Source organism: Felis catus, chromosome C1 (assembly GCF_018350175.1).
Source record: "Felis catus isolate Fca126 chromosome C1, F.catus_Fca126_mat1.0, whole genome shotgun sequence".
Taxonomy (NCBI): domain Eukaryota; kingdom Metazoa; phylum Chordata; class Mammalia; order Carnivora; family Felidae; genus Felis; species Felis catus.
This window is the reverse complement of record NC_058375.1, coordinates 34,246,777-34,270,017: the sequence shown is the minus strand read 5'-3', so window position 1 is coordinate 34,270,017 and position 23,241 is coordinate 34,246,777. Positions and strand designations below refer to the sequence as shown.

General features: G+C 47.6%; 1 protein-coding gene across 3 annotated transcripts in view; it reads right to left on the bottom strand.

Annotated features, from left to right (window-relative positions):
• The window catches only part of KDM4A (lysine demethylase 4A), a 46,393-nt gene that overhangs the window by 2,044 nt on the left and 21,108 nt on the right, over positions 1 to 23,241 (bottom strand). For 2 of the 3 annotated variants that reach the window (XM_003989992.4, XM_006934673.3), the window contains exons 12-19: positions 16,329 to 16,449; positions 11,249 to 11,430; positions 9,521 to 9,725; positions 8,962 to 9,038; positions 8,221 to 8,276; positions 6,472 to 6,580; positions 5,967 to 6,152; positions 2,359 to 2,529 (exon numbers count right to left, since the gene is read on the bottom strand). In XM_003989992.4, the coding sequence (XP_003990041.1) occupies positions 2,359 to 2,529; positions 5,967 to 6,152; positions 6,472 to 6,580; positions 8,221 to 8,276; positions 8,962 to 9,038; positions 9,521 to 9,725; positions 11,249 to 11,430; positions 16,329 to 16,449 (1,107 nt within the window). The other variant, XM_045035683.1, reaches the window with a different exon arrangement.

Here is a 23,241-nt window from a genome sequence, read left to right as displayed (position 1 = left end):
CACCTACTCAGGGAAGAATGAACCAGGGCAGATTCCTGCCCAGACACCCAAGCAAGGCAGGCTCTCTCCGAGCTAGAAGACACAATGGTTAAAGACCTACCTGCCTGCTAAGTCATAAGCTGGCCCCAGATCTCTGCCCTTGCTGCTTTCAGGGGACAGAAAAGAAGAGCCAGAATAAACTTCGAGTGAACTTCATAAACACAGTGCCAAGATCAAGAATCCTCCTTGTGTTCCTTCAACTGTCCCTCTAAAGAACAGGGGACAGAGCTCTACCCCGAAGAAATACTAGAACAAGAATTTCAGAGTACTATGAAAACATTAGCCTCATTCACTGTGCTGACCTTGGCAGTGATGGTATAAAATCTGTAACAGGCAAAACTGCTCACATCTTAACACAGGGCAGGGGCTCCAAGCATTATTAGTTGTTACTACATCCTGTATCACTGTGTGCTCATAATTTAGGGTAAAAAGAAAAAAGAAAAATGCCCAGTCTCACATGACAATATCTCCCAACAAAGCAGAAAAATGTATTAATTCTGTCAAACCCCAGTCCTTGAGAACACGTGTGAGTACTCAAAAGGGCGCTTTGCTGCATGCTGAGGTAGGATGGTTATCTTGAGGAAAAGCACCGTGTAACTTAATTGTTGTGTAGCTGCTTTGTTCATGGAGCACCAGCTTTATTTGAAAAAATGCCTGACATAAACAAACTAGTTACTCAGACATGGGTACTGGCAGACATCTTGGAAATGAATGAACAAGCCTGTCACTTTACGGAAAATATCAGACGGTACTGCCAAGGATAAAACTTAAGCTTTTGGAAAAATTAGAACTTTAGAAATGTAGTAATCACCAAAACCAGCTTGAAGCTTTGCCAAATTTAAAGATAATTTCTAAGAATGGTGACACTAATAAATGTGTTTTTTGATACTGTATAATAAAATTTAACATTTGGAAGATCTGCGTAGCCCAACGTACGAGTATTTTCTAAATAACCAATGTATGAGGTTGCAAAATTTGGCAGAGGTGAAGATCTAGTCTCAGTGCAAGACAGACCAGTGGATTTTAATGTAACAGAGTGTACAAAGCTCATTGACCTGCTTTCAGATTCCACCCTGCAACTAACTTGTAAGAAACTACTACTCGTTGAGTTTTGGTGTAGTATTAAATAATCACAACGGTATGAAAGGCTATTAAAAGACTCCTCCCCTTTCCAATTAGCACACAACTGTGTGAGGTTGAATTTTCTTCATAGACTTTAACCAAAACAATATATCACAACGGACTGAATGAACACATGACATAGAGATTCGCAGGAAAATGGCATTCTTCCCACCAAGATTTTGTTTTAAAATAGTTGTTTTTCATTTTTAAAAACCCAGACTATTTCAAATCAATTAATCACTATTTTAATTTCTAACAGAGTAAACATTGATAGACATAACCCACAAAAAAGCTCTCTGGGGTCCTCAGTAACTTAAGAGTGCTGAGGTCATTGATCTGTAAGTCAGAGATAACACCACTTGCTTCTCAGAACTGGCATGAGAAGTGACAGACACACCTGACCTGAAGCACTTAGCACAGGGCCTTGTGTACTAGAAAAGCCTAGTAAATTATAGCTATTCCACTGCCACAAATACTGTTAATATGATCTTTACTATGACTTAAGTCTACCTTGTAAGTAATGAATGTGCTTCTAGCAACTAAGCTGCTAATGAAGTATAAAAGTGGGAAATACCTGGTTTGTCAAAGGAAGAAGTGGCTTCATCCCACTGCCGTGGTGCTTAATCTCACAAGTGAAAAGGCTGTGCGGGTAAGGGAAATTCGAACTAAGTCCTGAATACTGAGCCAGGAAACCTAGAAGTGGGTCCAGGCAGAGCCTCCAGTGTGTCAGGTGTCAATAACATAAGCAGGCCAAGGAGGTCTCCAAGCAGTTTCTGCTTAGCCCCTTCAACTGTAAAGGACCACACATCTACTAAGGGGGCATGATGGGAAAGAGTTGGATTAATTCTTCCAATATCACACAGCTACTAGGCAATGGAGCTAGTATTGGCACACTGGTTGGTTTCCAATACCGGGCTCTTCCACTGCATAAGAACACCTTCAAGTGTAGTTTAGACTGAAATATAAGCATGTTTCACGGTGTTGCAGAAAACACAGATTCCAAGAAGTTTCTAGAGAGGAAGCAGGGCAGCCTAGCAGCACACAATTTTCTTTGCAAGGAAAGACCAGCACAAATGGTTCTTTCTGTTCAGGGAACTAATGGGCCTGAAGACCTGCCTAGAAATGGCGGGCTGGCCCACAGCCAGACCTACAAACACCCCCATCCCACCTGCCCAAGAAGCTCCTTGCAGACATTACCACTATGTCCTCAGGATAGAGATTGTCACTGAAGGAGCCATCGTCAAAGTTGACTTCATAGAAGGTCTCGGTGGTGAGCCTGACCACCTCACACTGGTAGAAGCGCCCGTTCTTGTGCTTGCTAATGACCTTCTGGCCTGCGGTGATGCTCTGCAAGGCCCCCTTGGCACGCTGGAAAAAACAGAGGCTTGGGTTACTCCCACATGGAGTTGCCAGGACTGGAAAATGGGGACCAAGATCAACTGGTTGCCCTTTACCAGGGAGAAAGAATGGGACTGGAAAAATAAAAAGAAGGGGATGGGAGCTGAACCAGGTCTTTTCCATATATCCACACCTCAGCAGGGACACTACCAGAAACCAGTGTCCTATTTTCCTCCATAAACGTAGCACCTCCCTAGTTCCCGTTCCACAACTGGTCCTTACCCCATACTGTCTCCCAAAAAATACTCTTGTGTTAACTTCCCTACTGTTGCCGGGAACTGACCAAATAGCATCTACTAATGCACAGAGCTTAGACAGACATCCAGGGAGACACTCAACAGGAGATCTGAGCCCAGGGCCCCAGACAATGCTCTACGCAGATCTCAGCACTAGTTCCCTGGACATCCGCAGATGCATGTGACAAGGGGCTCCCATTACAAGGGCCATGCCAACCCTCACATCACCCCGTCATTCTGAATTTGCCCTTGATGCAAATGGCATCACAGAGCATCTGGTAACACTGTATCCAACCACTCCCCACCAAGTTCCCCAAGCACTGCGCTCCAGCCATGCTGGCCTCCTTTGCTGTTCCCGGAGCACGTGTGCCAAACACGTTCCCTCCTCAGAGCCATTGCCCTGCTGTTCCCTCTACCTGAAATGCTATTCCCCAGCCCTCTGCACACTGGCCCCTCACAACCAAATGTCAACCTACTGATGCTGTTCCTTATTATACCTCTTCCATTCCCCTTATCCTGCTACATTTTTATCCACCACCCTTCTCCCATCTGAGATACTCTACTTATGCATTTCTGTATGTCTTTCAACTACATGCAGCAAGAGGACAGGCACTGTTTTGTCTTGTTCACGTATATTTCCAGCACCTAAAGTTGGGACTGACATGTAAGAGATGCTCAAGAGATATTTAAAGAATGATTAGCGAGGACACATGGGGGGCTCAGTTGGTTAAGCATCTAACTCTTGGTTTCGGCTCAGGTCATGATCTCACGGTTCATGAGTTCAAGCCCCACGTCAGGCTCTGTGCTGACAGTGTGGAGCCTGCTTGGGATTGTCTCCTTCTCTCTCTCTCTTTCTCTCTCTCTCTCTGGCCCTCCCCTGCTCACTCACTCTCTCTCAAAATAAACTTTAAAAAATTAAAAAACTACAGAATGATTAGTGAAAATAATACTACATAGTACCTCATTTTCTCAAAGCATCAGCAGTCCATGGGTGCCAATTTAAGGATGTGCAATGTTAATGACAGTCCCCAAATCACCATTCTGGCTCCATAACAAAACTCCTGCTTCCCTGAGCCCTCTGGGCTCAGCACTACCTCACCCACCACCCCTCCAGAGTTTCTTCCTCACAATGACTATCTTCCCCCTTCCTGAGCTCCTAACCCACCTGACCACCTCTCATGCCCAGTGTAACATCTCTATGGAAAAGGAGAAGCCAGTCGGCCAACAAGGCCTTTTCCATGACCCCAGATGGTAGTGACACGTTTGCTCCTCCAGACTGGTACTCCACTGTGCCCTTCACTTCCATATTTCCTGCACTGCTGACAAATCTTCATCACGGTCTCTTCTAGTAGCCTCTAACTTCCCCAACTACAGTCTGGTTTCTGACCAGAAGACCCCCCGACAACTCCTCAGTATGGGGCACCAACAAGCATTATACCAGACCTGCCTGCCCCAGAGCACACAGCTTCCTGTTCCCCTCCACTGGCTTCTGTCTGCCCTTTCTCAGCTGCTTTCACTGGCTCGTCCTCTGCCATCTGCTCCTTACATTAGGAATCTCCAGAGTCCAGTTTCTAATGGCAACTGGAGTGAACTACCCTATTAAATGCTGAGAAGATCCAAATCTTCACCCTCATCGTTACAGCAGCTGTTTCCTGGTAGCTCCATCAGAATGCTCCAGCAATGACCTCAAGGTCATCCTCTTTTTCACCTCTCCCCCTTTCCCCTGGAAACCTGCCCTGCTCTGAATCAGTTCTGGTCACAGTTAATAGCATCACATTTTCATCCTCTCCATCTTCCAGGAGAGCCACCTGAGCCATCTTAACTTCACATTCTTTCACCCCTTCCCCACTAATCTCTCCAGGATGGTCAACAGACCCTGTCGATCCCACCCATCGTAGGATCCCACGTAAGATGTGACCCCAGAGCTCTGGCTACGTGTTCCCACTCCAGACCTCACTTCGCTCCCAGCCCAACCAGTCTCCCTGCCTCAAATTCTTATTCTTTGAGCCCCTGAATCCACCACCAGAATTAAGTGTTTCAAAATATGGTTCAAAATCCAAATTTTTGAGAAGTTCTCCTCATTTAGTGGAAGAGGGATCAAACTCCTAAGTAGGGCAGTCCAGAGCCTTCAGTGTCAGCTGCCATTTGTCTTTTGAGTATCACCCCTGCCATATTCCCAGAACATCTTCCATGTTCATTCTCCTGAGACTTGTTTGTTCAGCTTTTTTTTTTAATTTAGCTTGAGAGAAAGAGTTTGTGTGTGCGAATGGGGGAGGGGCAGAGAGACAGGGAAAGAGAATCCCAAGCAGGCTCTGTGCTGTCAGCTTGGGAGCCCAATGCAGGGCTTGATCTCATGAACTAGGAGATCATGACTTGGGCTGAAATCAAGAGTTGGACACTTAAGCAACTGAGCCAACTGAGCCACCCAGGTGCCCCTTGTTCTACTTCTGAAGGCTTGAACACCCTCCCTCTCATAATTCCTACTTACTGTTTAAGTTCCACTTCAATATTTATTTATTTTTGACAGACAGACAGACAGACAGACAGACAGAATGCAAGCAGGGAAGGGACAGAGAGAGGGAAACACAGAATCCAAAGCAGGCTCCAGGCTCTGAGCTGTCAGCACAGAGCCCGACATGGGACCCGAACTCACAAAAACCATGACATCATGACCTGAGCTGAAGCCGGATACCTAACCAACTGAGCCACCCAGGTGCCCACACCAAATGCCACCTTCCACCCAAACCCTTTCGCAACTTGACATGTAATGTTCTCCAAGCTCCACTATTTAGAGAAGCACAAAAATCCCTACTGTACGGTAGTTAATGGTTAACTGTTCCGAGCTCTCTCCGTCCGTTCGCAATATCTGCATAGCTTCTGCTCTGCCCCAGACACGGTGGTAGGTGACAGGGACACTCATATTAATAACAGGACCCCTCAAGGAGAGGCAAACAGGTAAACATAATCACAAGGAATCAACCACGAGCAGTTTGGTACCGGTGGATTAGAAAGCACAAGGCAGGCAGCAGAGATGGACGGGGGCCACCTCTGAATCCCTACCTATTAGCACTCTCCATAAAGGGTAAAGCTGGAGAAAATACGTGCTGACATAGGCAGAGAAAATGATCCCAGAAACAGTCAAGAGGATTCTAGAACGGCACCTTCCCTCACCTCCAAATTCGGAATCTTGTGCCGAAAGCAGGTAATGAAGACGACGAAAGGCCAGTCGTCCGGCTGCATCATCACTCCGGCAGCCTGGGCGCAGCTCACGTGGAAGGCAGTTGGACAGCGGCCATGGGAGCACTGCACACAGCAGCCGGCGGCTCTTTTCCTCCGCTTCTTACAGAAGACACATTTCTAGGACACAGGGGAAGCAAGCCAGTGATTCCAGGAACTAACGGTGTGGCGTCCTCCACTGCTCCCCTGCCTAAACGCACAGAGTCCAACGGGCAAAAGCCAACCTTCTTCCCCAAACAAGAGGGTACACACACCTCTTTTAACCTCTTATCTGAGGACACGTGTCCTCTTTTAACATTCAGTGGCTCACAAGCCCTGACCTAACCCAAGGGTAACAGATGACCACTGGGCCACATGGGGCACGTTATGTTCTCCTCCACTCAGAGACTTAGAATAGGACAAAGATGCAGTGTCTCCAAGCCCATCTCCTCTTCCTTACCAGTTTGAAGCGGGGCAGGGGTATTTTGCTCACGTCCACCGGACTTCTTTCGGCAATGTTGACAAACCTTGCTTCCAAAATTGCCACAGCACACGAGACGTGGACCCACCTGCCAAAAGGCAAAGTGTACCTCAGTCACCTCTGGCTCCAAAGTCCTGTGGCCTCCTCACCAAATGTAACGATTCAAGAGTGGGTGGGCCTACTGATAGTGCTTCCTCCTTCCTCCCCAGTCCAACACGGCCACTTACTTCCACCTACCTGCAAGGTCCCAGGACCCAGCAAGGAAGGAAACAGAGGTGTCTCCACACCAAGTATGAAAATGGGCCCCCACCACACCGCCCTGGGTTAGCACAGGGTTGCACTTCGTACACCGCTAACTCATTCACAATCTGTTGCAAAATAAGCGGAACTAGAACTAATGGAGTGGGGCAGGTTTCAGGGAGAAGGAACAAATCAGAGAGTCCTATACAGACCTCTTTTACCTCAGGAGCTGGGTGCTTCCTCAGATGTCCCCATCTGTGCCCCGTCTGCCCGTAGCCACAGCTCTACCTTCTAGGCCTCCTCCCAACCTTTCCCTGGGGCTGAGATGACCTCTGCCTCTGCTCCCTTCATCCACTGCACACTCATTTGTTAAGGTCTGGCCCAAGCCCCACTTGCTCTGACAGGTCTACTCAATGGATATCTTCAGAGAATTAAAGTTCCGGGCATTTTGAGAAACTGACACGCACCACAAAGAGAACAATTAAGATGCTGAAAGTTCTTAATGTGAGGCCAGGTGAAAACCTACGACAGACAGCGCGGGGCCCACACGGAAGCCGTCTGCGGTGCTGGCGGGGCCCCCCTATGCAAGTGGGAACAGATCTGTCTGGCGTGGCCCCACAGGGCAGAACTGGGATTGTGCGGTTACGGTGGGAGGCTCAGGCAGAGCCCTTTCCACTGCAAGTAAGGAAGAACTTTTAACAGCGCTCTCTCCCAACTGTGAGGGACACGATCACCTCAAGCCGTGGCAGCGAGTACCTTTAAAGGCTGGGAGCAGCAATCAGAAGAGCTGTCTATGTGGAACAGCCTGAAGGGGGTTCTCGTGCTTCCTGCAGGAGGCTCCGATCCCCACAGGACCGCAGCCGGAGGCAGGATATTCACCACTGGCTGCCTGCTGTGTTATCTCCTAGACAGCCAGGTTTTCCAGGGCAAAAACCTCATTCACCTCACATTTCTACCTCAGGACAAGCAAAGACCAGGTACAAAAAGCAACCTGACGGCTGCTATGCCCATACTTCTGTAGACTTGACTCCACAGCAGGTGGGTGAGGCTGAGCTCTCCAAGTCCCACTCTCCTCCCCAAGGACACACACACTCGCTCAGATGCCAGGTCTGAGCCAGAGGGCGCACGCTCACGAGCCCACGGCCACGGCCACCTCTGCACCAGCCCGGCTGCAACAAGGTAACAGTCCCTGCAACAGCCCCTGAGCCTCTGCATCACCTGTACAGGATCTCCACACCCTTGTGAGTCTGTCTTAGCTCCCCCACAAGGAAGACATCACTGATACCCCTACCTCGGAGGGGAAGGTGGAGTTGGAAAGGTGTAGGGCTGCTTGGCTCCCCTTGGCATCTCATTTTTAAAATTAGTCTTGGAGATGCTATTGCACTTCCAACAACGTGCTTCCCAAACCCTCATCGGCCACTCTGATGAACAGCCACTGCCGTCTCGGTGCCTCTGCACGCTGCTCCAGAACACTGCTCAGAAACTCACCTGTCATCATTGGCTCTCTGGAGGGCTCCCCCTCGTAATGAGCACAAACAGCAGTCCTGCCAAGAAGGGAGGGGGAGGAAGGAAGGGTGGTTACCACCAAGTCATTAACATCCAATCTGCTCTCTCCTTGGCCTCCTTTGGATAACTGGAGCCTCCACATAAGAAAGTGGCTTATCGGCAGGTGGGGCCTCGCCTACGCAGCCCATGTAAGCAGGACTCCCCTACAGGAAGACAGGGAGACCACCCCGGGCTAAAGTACACCAAGTATTCCACTTGACTTAACATAATCCTCTTTGCCGTTACTGTTATCAACTGTAACCAATGATACTCTGCTCAAACTGGAAGCGTTACAGGACTCTGCCTTGTATGTGGGGTACTGCTAGGTTCCGGGGCAGGGAGTGGATGAAGACAAAGCTACAAAATGAACCACCTGAACCCCATTCTGATGGCCAAACCCAATGCATTCTTTAAAGGGGGTTATAGCTTATCCACAGGAGGACCTCTGCTTAGTCTGGACACAATGTAGCAAACACAGCTTCCAGACTCCATTCATGCCCTGCCACAGCTGGGCAGCAACCACACCGTCTGGGGAGATTTATTCTGACAGTATGCACTCTTTAACATCACTATGTACCAGGCTCTGTACAGACTGCTGGGGACAGAAAGTCCACACGAAAAAGCCTGGCCCTGAGCGAATCCCGAGTCTCAGGGGGAAGACAGCAACACTGTGGACACACTCACCTCCTCCAGGGCATTGGCGGAACACCGAGAACACATCCAGTCTTCAGAAGCCTTTGCAGGGGGTACTCCATAGCAACCTAACAAGGACACCAAGATGAGCAGATTAAACCCAGAGGCCAGAGTCAGAATGCAGACCTGTGACTCTTTTTCACATACCATGAGTCTGAAGGCTGCGACCAAGTCTTACGGGAAAACCCCTGAATTCTAGAGTCAGGGTCCCCCAGGATTCACCCATACACTATGGCCCAAGGTCTCGAAAAGTCAGAGCCTGTAGGTCCACTGGTACAATCACCTAGGGAGCAGCAGGGACTACTAATCCCCTCCTGGCATCTACAGCCCAGAGAACAGCACAAGGTTGACCGTACAAGGACGCACCCAAAGTCAGTGAAACTCCCAACTCCATCAGCAGCAAACTCCCCAAGAACACAAGAGCAATCTTTGCACTCGGGACCTGGGGGCGCCACTGGGAGGCTGGAGGGAGGCCAACACGGGGCGAGACTTGCAGTGAGAAGGCTCAGGCCCTCTGGGTCAAGACGCAGACAAAAGCTGAGGCACTCACTGGCGTGGACCCGGACACTGCACTTCTTGCAGGAAACTAGAAGGCTGGTGCCATCCTCCTCAAGGTAAGGGGTAGAAAGGTTGATGTCTGTGCTGCAGCCAGTCGAGGTGAAACACATTTCAGGAATCAATGGCTTGGTCCTCTGCTTCTGGGGGGCTAAATCTGGAGCGTTTCCACAGCTCTGACTAAGGCCTCCAAACTCCACCTAAGGAGAGACAGCAGTGCAGAATTCCCAGAATCCCGTGAACATGCGCCTGTGTCTCCGCTTCCACCTGCTCTGTCAGCAGAAAGCCGCCTCTCTTCCTGGTATGACTCTGTGGCTAAGGCTCTCGGGTGCACAGCCATTATCCCAGAGCTGCTAATTGAAGTTACCTCTAATGACTCCAATTCAATTTCTCACAGAGGCATCAAGCAAAGGACCCTGGGGACAACTAAGGAAAGGGAGCAAGGTAAGAGGCAACTGGGATTTCAATCTTCCCAAACCAAGTGGTAATAAAATGCACTGAGACGTTAGCGAGGCTGCTCTTGTGGGCTGCCTTATGCGCTGCACTGCACGGTGGCCCGTACCCAGGGAGAGGACCCAGAGCAGGTGCTCCTAATGGACCAGCATGGAATCCCTCCTGGGCCCCATGGCAGCACGTGACCTGAGCAGCAGCACTGCCACACGGCTGGAGCCCCACCTGTGATTCCTGGCTCGGGTCCCTCCAGAAAGAATGCCCAGAAAGAACATCCACATACTTCCCTTGGCAAACACCCTGACTGCAAATATTTGCTGGCTCTGTCTATGGATGGCACCATCACCACCATTTCAAGGACAGGGCCCAAAACATGTCACTCCTAAGCATGTGCCCCTCTTGAAACCCTGGGGCCCTCTCAGTGGACCTGCTGACAGTGCACCCAGTCCGTTCACTTGTCTCGCAGGCCAAGGGTACACACACTTCAGTTTTGCTTTTTCGTCAGTGGAAAGAAGTACTGAGCTGCTAATCCAAAGTACGTTGGCCTGAGGTTCCATTCTTTGGCAGGCGTGAATCTGTGGCTGTGCCCGCTCAGTGTAGCCATGCCACCTTAACCAACAGAGGACTGGTTATCCACATGCCGCCCTGTGCAGGTCCCAGGTGAACCTCAGCTGCTCACCCGGCACGTGCCCCTGTCGATGCATTCCCGACCTTCCCGAGCTGAACCCGAAGACTACCATCAAGTGCCCCAGGAGGGGGAGGGGCACAGACAAGCTCAGCTCCAGTGCTTCCCCCTCCACTTCCTCCCGCGGTCCCTCCCCTACTTCCTTCTGGGTACTGCCAGTACCCACGGTGGCAATGAGAAAGGAAGACACAACACTGGAGAATCTGGCAGACTGTCCTAAAGAAAGGCACAGTGCTCCAGACTGGCCAGGAGGAAAAACCACCTGGAAGGAATCATCACTGCCTAGAATAATAACGAGAGAGCAAGATTCCTCTGCAAACAATGTGAGTGCCACAGGGTGCAGGGAAACCCACCAAGTCAAGGCTAAGCCACACTCTAGCTCTTCTGCAAACCACTGTCAAGTGAAAAGCCCCACTGCTAGATTATCTGCCTGGCCAGAGTAGCCTGGCCAGCACTCAGATGGGGCACTGAACACCAGAAGAACGCACCTTTCCCAAGATGACCAGTGACAAGCTATGTACCCAAAACTAAACCCCACCTCCCTCTGGACTGCAGGTCCTAGGTAAACAAAGGACGAAGTGGACTTACCTGATGGTAAGTCTGAAAGATCATACAGACGGCGCAGTGAGGGGCCTGCTGGGCCATGGTCTCATTGAATTCCTTCTCGGCCTCAAAGTTCGGGGGTCGGTTCTGCCATAGTTGGCTCAGGGGCTTAGCCCAGGCCTCTGTCTCCTCAGCCTCCTCCTCGGGGGTTGGCTGTTCAGAGGACTCTAAAGCAGGAAGCAGAACATGAGTCGGTACCAGTGCCACACATCTGTAGCTCTGCCTAGAAAGCAGATGAGCTCAGCCCAGACTTTTGGTCTCAGGTTTGGCCTAAAGCCAAGATCCTACAGATCATAAAGGCAAAGGGCAGAAGCAATTTCCAATAGACTCCTTCAGTACTTGGATGAAACTGCACAGTCCTGCCCGTAGCCCCCTCTCTGGCAGGAATTCAGACTTCTTGCCAGGAAGAAGTCCCTCTTCTTGCCCCAGGAGTTCAGCCCACTCTCCTCTCCCCTAACAACTGCCAGCATTCAACCCTTGTGCCCAAGGGCAGCACAGTACAATGGGGTCTTGCCGGAAACCATGTTACTTGCTGCCTCCAATATGTCAGCATATTGAGTCCTTATTTAAGAGTTTTCTCTTTAGTTACACTGAAGGGAAACAAGGGGAAACACACACACACACACACACACACACACACAAGGAAATAGCAAGTTTAATAATTTTTACATCATGTGCCTTAGTCAGAACTTTCTAGCTCCCTCTGGAAAGGCCAGTGGGATATCTGCCTTTCTGGACAGGGATCCCCAACCATCCTGGCTCTGTCTCAGAGGAAGGCAGAGTGTGTCCAAGACAAACCCTCTTTCCCAGCCAAAGGATGGAACACCTTGAGTCTAGACCAATGCCTGGCACACAACGGCCTGCAGGCCAAATGCAATCCACTTGGGGAGCTTTTAAAAATGTAAAAACAAAAAAAATTTTTTTACATTTTTTTTAACTTTATTTATTTTGAGAGAGACAGAACAAGCAGGGGAGGGGCCGAGAGAGGGGAACAGAGGATTTGAAGCAGAGGTGCTGACAGCAGAGAGCCCAGTGTAGGACTTGAACTCACGAACCTCGAGATCGTGACCCGAGACAAAGTCGGACACTTAACCAACTGAGCCACCCAGGTGGCCCTGTTTTTACATTTTTATAGGACTCAGAGAAAGACAGTGGGATATGTGACAGAAGGTGTAGCGCCTCTGCAGACCTCTGGTCTAGATGACAAATTTCTATCTATTCGTTACTCCAAACAGCAAAGCATAGGATTCATCCGGCCTCAGCACTGCTGAGGAAGGAAAATCCCCTCTGGCTGCCATCTTCCTGGAAGAAAGGGACACACTGCTGAATGGAAACAAAAACCTACACTCACAAAACAAGATGGAGGCAACAAAGGTGCACACTTTCCAGGTCCCCCCTCAATCGGAAGGGCACAGCCCAATCGATCCCAATGGAAACCGGGTCAAGGAGGTAGCAAAACACATTAAGTCGAGGATTATGGGTGAATGAAGGCAATCCTTGATAGAAGGAGCAACACACATCAAAATAAACAAATCCAGAGCTTTTCTCCAAATCCTCCCCCAAGTGACGGAAACATAAGAAGTTACATCTGGGATGTTCTTCTTTGACAACGGAGTCCCCAAAGCAGTCCATGTATGGATTTGGAGCACCTGACAGAGCAGCTCCACGCCAGCTCCACCACATCAGGCACCCCACGCCTGGCATCTAGCTATGTGTGACCGTCAGGAGGCCCCAGCTACAACCCCTCAAATGGTCTTGCTTTGACCAAGACAGAACTGTTTTGAGGAAGCCCTAGAGACTCAGGCAGAGCAGCCCATGCAACACTCCACGACATGCTTATTTATTTGTTCATTTCTGGCAACTGCAGCTCAGTGCAGATCAACAGTTACCTACTCTGCCTTCATAGTCCTGTTTAACCGAATGAGACCTGGCAGCTGCCTCATGTGGGACCTGAGTGAAGCGTACCGTAACGTAGGGAGGCCACTGCAGACAATTAAAATCAACCTCTATAAGCCACAGCCAGGTCCAGCAAGAACAACAGTGCCAAACCAAAGCGGCTATTTTCCTTATCTTAACCAGAACAAGAGTGACCGACACGGACTAAAAGAAAAAGCAACAGGTACCCAATCAGAAAAGGAAGATTAACACAGTGATGTCTGCTGTTTTCAAAACCATGGGTGGCCCAAAATCACTTCACTTGTGAACACTGTAATGATGAGGAAAAATGTTCACCATGGTAAGTGAAAACCGCAGGAATTTTACAGTTTACATACATAAGACATCATGGAGACGTAACAGGTAAGATGTGTTCATTTCACCAAGTATTTTATGCCTCAACTGAAAAACAATTTGATGGCAGTGGGGGGGGGGGGGGGGGCGGGCGCGGGGAGGGGGGTGCAGGGTGTGCATGCTTGACTAAAAGAAACTAAAGAAACAAAACTTTGAAATGGATGACTCTGGTTTGGTTTATAGGTTTAAAGGAAAAAAAGCTATAAAACATACTTTTGGGATAAGCAGGGAAAAATGAACATGGACTGAAGATAAGACAATATTACAAAACACTGCTTATTTTCCTAGGTGTGGTAAAAGTATCTGTATAGGAGAATCCTGAGCAAAGCACCTCGCGATGCACTTCGAGTGACTGGAGGGCTCCAGCTCGCTCTCAGATGAGACACCAAGTGCGTGTACAGCAAGTTCATCAATGCCTGTGGAGACAGCGCCCACTGCAACATGGCAGCTGTTGGAGACAGGAGGCGTGCACAGTGCTTTCCACAATGGAAATTTATCATAAAAAGTTGGGCGGCTGTATTTTATGATCTCAATTACACTATCATAAAAACATATACGCGGATATACTCTAATGACTGACTAGAAAAGTCAGAAGATTAACACATGAAGACGTGCAAGTGGTCACCTTTGCAGGGTAATTTTATTGTCCTCTTTATAACTTTGTTTGCTTTTCCAATTTTGTACAACCTATATTTAGAGCCTTCGGGGGTGGGGGGGGGGGGTTGCAGGGGTAAATCCTGAAGCCAGGCTGTTGCTACCCAGAGAACCCAAGCCCCACGTGGGCCAGAGGAAGAGGACTTCCTAAGACTCTGAACTCAAGGTCTGGCCTACATTGAACTCAAGAGATTTTGATCTCAAGAGACTTTCCTCACCCAGTGTATCACGATCCTTCTACCAAGGAAAACAGTAGAGATGGGCACCGGCATCAGATCAGAAAGGGAACGTGGGGCTCACTTATGGAGCAAAGAGGCTGGTGTAACTCTGGATCTTCCCACACAGCCACTGGTGTCAGGAAGGACAGGGCAGGAAGGGCCCGGGCACCAGTGAAGAGTGACAAGGGACCCGCCAGAGACTCACCCATGCTCACGTTCCTGATCTCACTGCGCTGATGGCAGCAACTCCCTGAGCGCCAGCAACACACACAGTTCCCGGTTCTGCTCCACACCACTGTCCACTCCCCCCTGTCTCCTTCACAGGCTCCTCTTCCTGTCTTCCCACCCCAGTCTCTGCCCTCTCCAGAGTGGCTGCGTGTGCTCAAGGTAAAGATAGTGAACAGATGGCAGCGACACTCATGGGGAGCACGGGGAAAGGCAAAGTTGCCGAATCACTAAGTTGTATACCTGGAAGTAACATTAACAGCGTGTCAACTGCACTTAAATAAAAATTTTTAATAATTTTTTTAATGTTTATTAATTTTTGAGAGCGTATGTGAGCAGGGGAGAGGCAGTGAGAGGGACAGAGGATCCCAAGCAGAATCCTCGCTGACAGCTGAGAACCCAATGCAGGGCTCTAACTCACAAACCGAGATCATGACCTGAGCCGAAGTCACTCAACTGAGTGAGCCACCCAGGTGCCCCTTTAATAATTTTTTTTTTTTTAACATTTATTTATTTTTGGGACAGAGAGAGACAGAGCATGAACTGGGGAGGGGCAAAGAGAGAGGGAGACACAGAATCGGAAGCAGGCTCCAGGCTCCGAGCCGTCAGCCCAGAGCCCGACGCAGGGCTCGAACTCAGACCGCGAGATCGTGACCTGAGCTGAAGTCGGACGCTTAACCGACTGAGCCACCCAGGCGCCCCAATAAATTTTTTAAAAAGGTATCAAATACCACCTCTGCTCACCCTCCTCTATGTTTCTCCACCAGTGGCCTCATGTACCCCAATAACATTACCAAACACCACCTCTGCTCAGCCCCAAGTTTACATCCTCCACAGACACTGAACATAGGTTTCCAAACCCAACCACAACCAAAAGTCAGGGAGGCACTGAACCCAGGCTTCTCCAGTCCCTACCAAGCTCACAGGTCTACAACCAACTCCAAATCCAGCTGGCTTTATCTTCCCAACACCTTCACTACATCCCTCCCCAACCCCAACCACCATCATCCTGCTTCAGACCCTCCCCTAGCTCTCAGAGACCACGGCAAAAGCCCATCTGTTGCCCTCAAAGCCACTCTCAATATGCAGTCACTTCTAATGTAAATCTAGCCACTTAAAACGCGTCAAAAGCTCCTGAAGGCCCGCTAGAAAAAGGCACTCCCTCTTTAGCCTCCCCCCACCTCACTCCTGCCTGCCCCACACCTTGTCCTGGCCCTTTGAGCTGCTTCCTCTCAATCTATCCTCCAGCTCCCCCTCCCTAGATTAACATCTCCTTTCTTTAGATCTGTTTACCTGTCAGTTTGCCCCACTACCTTGTGAGCTTTTGGGGGGCATGGACATATCTTAGTTATCTTTGTAGCTACACATTCAGCATTGGGCTTGGTATCATTGAAAGAAATGCTATCCAGAAAAATCAGCCTGTACCTCCTAGTAAAGAAAGAGAAGAACCTACATGTGATCATCCTGTATTAGGCATATTCCAAGACACACAGACATATAAAGAAATCTGACTATGAAGTAAGTAACAAATGAGATCCTGCCCTCTTTGTGGAGCATCTGGGAGAACTAAGCCACAGGCCCACCCCTGGCACTCAGCCCTGCCTCCTGATGTCCTGTCAGAGCAAGTCCTAATGGGGTGAGCCACGTTCCCCTTCCTGGTTAAGAGAGAAAATACTTACCATCATCACTGACGCAATCCTGCAACACAAGCGGGTGATGGCGTGGGAGCTTGCTTAAGGGCTGACGACGGCCCTTGGACTTCTTATTCTCCTCCAGGGAAAACATGTATTCATCGGCCACCTGGGCAAACCAGAAGAGGAAATCAAATTGGTCTTGCCTCCACTTTGGGTCATAGCAGAAGTTAGTCTTACAATGAAAGCCAAGGGAAAAGACAGGCATAGAGACATAAATATAAAACCAAACCCAGAAAACACCTGTCTTAGGAAAAGCCAAAATGACAATACCATCCACACTAATTTAAACTAGGATTATGTAAAAATTTTAGGACAAAATTTGTGCCTAGTAAGCGTAGGTCCTGTTCTCAGAAGCAGCCTGAAACAAATGTACCAAAAATAAACACACTTTACAGGAGAGTCACGCCCCTCCCTTGAGCTCACTGTCATGAGATTATGTCTCTGAGAGCCCCAGAGAAACCAGGTGCCCCTCCTCTTGGACCAGAAGGCCAGCAGCACCTGTTACAAAGAGCCAGGCAGCCGGGCCATTGGACTTGAAAGCTAGAGGACATCCAAAGGGGTGAGGAACAGCTGACCCATTAAAGTAAAATAGGCCAGCTTCTCCTTATGTGCTGTCAGGCCCTCAGCTCTGACACTATTCATTCTTGAGTTAGTTTCCTCAGCAGACAGGACAGAGTGCGCATCTAAAACCCTAACGTAGCTACAAAAGCAAAAGTTGACAAAATTAATGCTGTGTTTACATAATATCAGAGCAAATGCAATTAGGTTTAAGATGTACAAGACTGAATCAGTAATAATACCATGAGAGTTTCTTTCCAGTGTATTTAAAACTTGTCATACTCTCAGATAAAGAATTTGACAAAGTACAACACACATTCATGATAACAACTCCCAAAACAGTAAGTTTATAGGGAACATACTTCAACATAATAAAGGCCATATATGAAAAACCCACAGCAAACATCATACTCAATGGAGAAAAACTGAGAGCCTTTCCCCTAAGATCAGGAACAAGATAGGGATGTCCACTTTCACTTCATTCAACATAGAACTGGAACTCCTAGTCACAGCACTCAGACAAGAAAAAGGAATACAAGGCATCCATATCAGTAAGGAAGAAGTTAAACTCTCACTATTTTCAGATGACATGACACTCTATATAGAAAACCCAAAAGACTCCACCAAGAAACTGCTAGAACTAATAAACGAATTCAGTAAGGTCACAGATACATCAACCTACAGAAATCTGTTGCATTTCTATACACCAATAATGAAGCAATAGAAAGAGAAATTAAGAAAACAATCCCATTTACAACTGCACCAAAAATAGTAAGATACGTAGGAATAAACCTAACCAAGGAGGTGAAAAACTGTACTCTGGAAACTAGAAAATAGTGATGAAAGAAACTGAAGACATTCCAATGATTAAAGAAATGAAGACATTCCAATGCTCATGAACTGGAAGAACAATTATTAAAATGTCTACACTATCCAAAGCAATCTACACATTTAATGCAATTCCTATCAAAATACCAACAGCATATTTCATAGAACTAGAAAAACCCTAAAATTCGTATGAACCCACAAAAAAACCTCGAATAGACAAAGCAATCTTGGAAAAGAAAAGCAGGGGACGCCTGGGTGGCTCAGTGGGTTAAGTCATGATCTTTGCTTAGGTCATGATCTCACGGTTGGTGAGTTTGAGCTCTGCATCAGGCTCTCTGTCAGGGAGGAGCAAACTTCAGATCCTATCTCCCTCTCTCTCTCTCTCTCTCTCTGCCCCTCCCTTGAGCACAAGCTCAAGCTCAAGAGCACATGCTCTCTCAAAAATAAACAAACATAAAAAAAAAAAAAAAAAAAGGCAGGGATGCCTGGGTGGTTCAGTTGGTTGAGCTTCCAGCTCTTGGTTTTGGCTCAGGTCATGATCTCAGTTTGGGGAATCAAGCCTTGTGTTGGGCTCTGCATGCTCACGTGCTCTCTCACTCACAATGAATAAATAAACATTAAAAAAAAAAAAAGAAACCTGGACGCATCACAATCCTAGATTTCAAGTTACATTACGAAGCCACAGTAATCAAAACAGTACGGTAATAGCACAAAAATAGACATAGATCAATGGAATGGAAAATCCAGAAATAAAACCACAACTGTATAGTCCATTAATCTTCAACAAAGCAGGAGAGAATATCCAATGGGAGAAAGATGATCTCTTCAACAAATGGTGTTGGGAAAACTGGACAGCAACATGTAGAAGAATAAAACTGGACCACCTTCCTATACCATACACAAAAGCAAATTTAAGGTGGACTAAAAATCTAAATGTGAGACCTAAAACCATAAAAATCCCACAAAGAAGCACAGAGAGTAATTTCTCTGACATCGGTTATAGCAACTTTTTCCTAGATAGGTCTCCTGAGGCAAGGGGAACAAAAGCAAAAGTAAATTTGGGGACTACATCAAAATAAAAGGCTTCTGCACAGGAAAGGAAAAAAAAATCAACAAAACTAAAAGGCAATCTATGGAATGGGGGAAAATATCAGCAAATGACATATCTGATAAAGGGTTAGTACCAAAATATATAAAGAACTTCTACAAGTCAACACCCAAAAACCAAATAATTCAATTAAAAAGGGGCAAGGGTGCCAAGGTGGCTCAGTCAGTTGAATGTCCCCAACACTTGATTCTGGCTCAAGTCATGATTCTAGGATCGTGGGATTGAGCCCCACACGGGGCTCCATGTTGGGCTCCATGCTGAGCGTGGAACCTGCTTGAGATTCTCTCCCTCTGTCCCTCTCCCCAACTTGCACGCACGTGCTCTAAAATAAAAAAAAAATAAGGGGTGCCTGGGTGGCTCAGTCAAATGTCTGACGCACCTGTCAGAATGGCTAAAATCAACAACACAAGAAACAAGAGATGTTGGCAAGGATACGGAGAAAAAGGAGCCCTACTGCACTGTTGGTGGGAATGCAAACTAGTGCAGCCACTCTGGAAAACAGTATAGATGTTCCTCAAAAAAATAAAACATATAACTACCCTACAATCCAGTAATCACATTACTAGGTATTTACCCAAAAAATATAAAATACTAATGCAAAGGGATACATGCACCCCCTGTTTATAGCAGCATTATTTATAACAGCCAAATTATGGAAGCAGTCCAAGTGTCCATTTACTGATGAATGTATAAAGAAGAAGTGGTATATATACACAACTATTATTCAGCCATTAAAAAGAATGAAATATTGGGGCGCCTAGGTGGCTCAGTCAATTAAGCGTCTGACTCTTGGTTTTGGCCCAGGTCATCATCTCGCAGCTTCATGGGTTTGAGCCCCGCATCGGACTCTGCACTGACAGTGCGGAGCCTGCTTGGGTTTCTCTCTCTCTCCCTCTCTCTTTCGCTCCCCCATTCGCAGTCTCTCAAAATAAATAAACCTTAAAAAAAAAAAAAGAATCAAATCTTACCATTTGCAACAACATGGATGCAGCTAAAGAATATAATGCTTGCTACGTGACATAAATCAGTAAGAGAAAGACAAACACCATACGATTTCACTCCTGTGTGGAATTTAAGAAACAAAACAAACAAGCAGAGGGAAATAAAAGAGAGTGATTAAAATAAAAACTTAAAAAACTTGGTCGTCCTGCCTTTAGGAAACACAGAGTTAGCAAAACCCATTAAGCAAGGAAACGAGGCCTGGAAAAGGGCTACTTTGCAACTGTGACAAAAATCAATTCATTAGGAGCACGAGGAAGAAGTGGTGGCAGGGCAGGGCCACTTCAGAAAAGTCACACTGGGCCCACAGGCTCCACGTGCAATCACAGAACCCATAGCTGGAATGCCAAGAAAAACCAAATTCTGAGCAGGCTGTGTCTAGGGAGAACAGAGCCTGCCCTTCCAAACGTGAATTCAAACAAGTTTGAGTGTCCACTGGCCCATTCATTCAATAAATATTTACTGAGGGGCGCGTGGGGGACTCAGTCAGTTAAAGCACAGACTTCGGCTCAGGTCATGATCTGGCAGTTCGGGAGTTCGAGCCCTGCGTTCTGTACCGACAGCTCAGAGCCTGAAGCCTGCTTCAAATTCTATGTCTCCCTCTCTCTGCCCCTCCCCCATTTGCACTCTGTCTCTCTCTCAAAGGTAAATTAAACATTGAAAAATATTTTAATAAAAAAATGAAATAAAAAAAAATAAAACTTTCATCATCTTATTTCCGCACCCTAACAATCTTCTTGCATTCCCCCCTTTGAAGACCTGCTAGATAACAGGCCTAAATCTCGGATAGGGTAGTGGCGGGGACCAGGAAGTAAGAAAAGGACAAAATAAAGGAACAGAAATGATGGGATTTCCAGCCGGGATCGCCAAGGTGAGAGAGACTCAACAGGACTCACATGGATGAAGAGGCAGTAGTAACAAGCCAAGTTAAGCAGGCTGTGCACAGTATACTGCCCCATTTCTATAGAAATACCTAGGGGGTAAGAAGAAATTGAGCCTGAGGGTTCAGAAAATAAGTCTGAGCATGCGGCACCTGGGTGACTCAGTTAAGCATCCAACTATTGATTTCAGCTCAGGTCATGATCTCAGGGATCCTCGAGCCTGGAGACAGGCTCTGCACTGATAGCGTGGAGCCTGCCTGGGATTCTCTCTCTCCCGGATCTCTACCCCTCCCCAACTCACGTGTTTGCAGGCGCTCTCTCTCAAACATTAAAAAAAAAAAAAAAAAGCAAGTTTGAGCAAGAGCTGTAGATTCGGGGATCCTCAGCATCAGGTTCAGAATTGCAATCATGGGAGTGGATGACATTACCAGTGGAAGATAAAATGAATGGAGACTAAGCCCTTCCAGGATAGGAGACAAGAGAAAAAAGGGAGATTCAGGTGCAGAGTAGGAGGAAAACAGAAAGCAAGGAGGGGAGGGTTTCACAGAGGGGAAAGAGGCAGTGCCAAAGGGTACATAAGAGCTGAGCAGGAAATGGCCAAGGGACTCAGCAACTGGGAGGTCTCAGGACTTTCAGAGAAAGTTCCAGCAGGCAGACAGTAAGGAACTAAGGATTGAATACATCAGAGACTCTTCTTGAGAAGATTAAGGGAAGAAATGAGATCATAGCCTGAAAAGGGAATTTCCTATAATTGTATTTCAGGAAAGAGACTGAATATGGTTTTATAGGCAGAGAGGGAAGAAATGTGTGGAAGAAGAGATATGAAGATATGTGGTAGAATAAAGAAGGTATGCAATTCTAACCCTTGTGAATGTTATGTTAATATGACAAGACTATCAAGGATGCTAATCAGATAAACTTAAAATACCAAGATTATCCTAGATTATCTGGGCAGGTAATCAATGTAATCAAACAGTGCTTAATGATGAGAGGTGTGCCTGAGTGGCTTAGTTAAGCATCCTACTCTTGATCTCAGCTCAGGTCTTGATTTTAGGGTTGCGAGTTCAAGTCCCACAACTGGGCTCTACGTTGGGTGTGAAACCTACTTAATTTTTTTTAATTTTTTTTTTTAACGTTTATTTATTTTTGAGACAGAGAGACAGAGCATGAACAGGGGAGGGGCAGAGAGAGAGAGGGAGACACAGAATCTGAAACAGACTCCAGACTCTGAGCTGTCAGCACAGAGCCCGACACGGGCCTTGAACTCACGGACCATGAGATCATGACCTGAGCCGAAGTCGGACGCTTAACCGACCGAGCCACCCAGGCACCCCCTACTTAATTTTTTTTAACATTTATTTATTTTTGAGACAGAGAGAGACAGAGCATGAACGGGGGAGGGTCAGAGAGAGACACTGAATCTGAAACAGGCTCCAGGCTCTGAGCTGTCAGCACAGAGCCCAACACGGGGCTTGAACTCACGGACCGTGAGATCATGACCTGAGCCGAAGTCGGCCACTTAACCGACTGAGCCACCCAGGCGCCCCTGAAACCTACTTAAAAATGGTAACAAAGAGGGAAGCAGAACAGTCGGTGTCCAAGTGATGTGATGTGAGCGAGGCTTGGCCCTATCTGGCTGCTTTTGAAAATGGAAGAAAAAGGCCAAGGAATGTGGGCAGTCTGAAGACGCTAGGCAGGGCAAGGAGTCTCAGTCTGGAGCCTCCAGGAAGGTACACAGTCCTGCTGACACCTTGACTTCAGCGTAGTGAGGCCCATGTCAGACTTCTGAACTAAAGAACCGGAAGATAATAAACTTATGGTCTAAGACTCCCAGTTCATGGGAACTTGTTTAAGCAGCAATAGGACACGAATATGGGGTAGGAGACAGAGACAAATCAATTTATAGGTCCAAGTACTGTAGGAAATAGAGGGATCAAGACAAAGAACACCAGAACGCAGCTCTGGGAAAGGAAGACATCTGTTTATTCTGAGTGCTTCCTACAGGACCAGCATAGGTACCCAGCAGACTGGGTTCGGTGCCGTGGCAATGCAGACACAGGTGACACAGGATCCCTAGCCTCAAGGAGCTCATGGCCCAGCCAGAGGGGGACTTGGTGTGCGAGTCTCAAGTCTCTGCCCTTTCCACTACCATCATGTTGCCTCTGACCAAATTAGGTCTATCAAATAGTAAAATATCTTTCCACGTTTTCTCATCTTCTGGACAAAGCACTCCTCCTGCTACATGGTGCCCACAGCCTTGCTCACAGCGCTGCCTTTTCCTTTTCCTGAGATGTGCTCCGACTTCTAAATCCCTTCAGTGTGTAACAAGAGCTGGGTCCAAACCTCAGTTTATCAACTAGCTGTGTGAGCCTAGGCAAGGAGCAATCCACTACCAGTGTGGGAGCAGTGAACACTGCCCCACCAAGGATCTTGTGTGAGGATGGAGTGGGACATCAGGTAGAGTCTCCCAGGGCCCTGCCTGCAGGAGAGCCACATCTCAGGTTCCTGAGTTCTATGTTCCCTT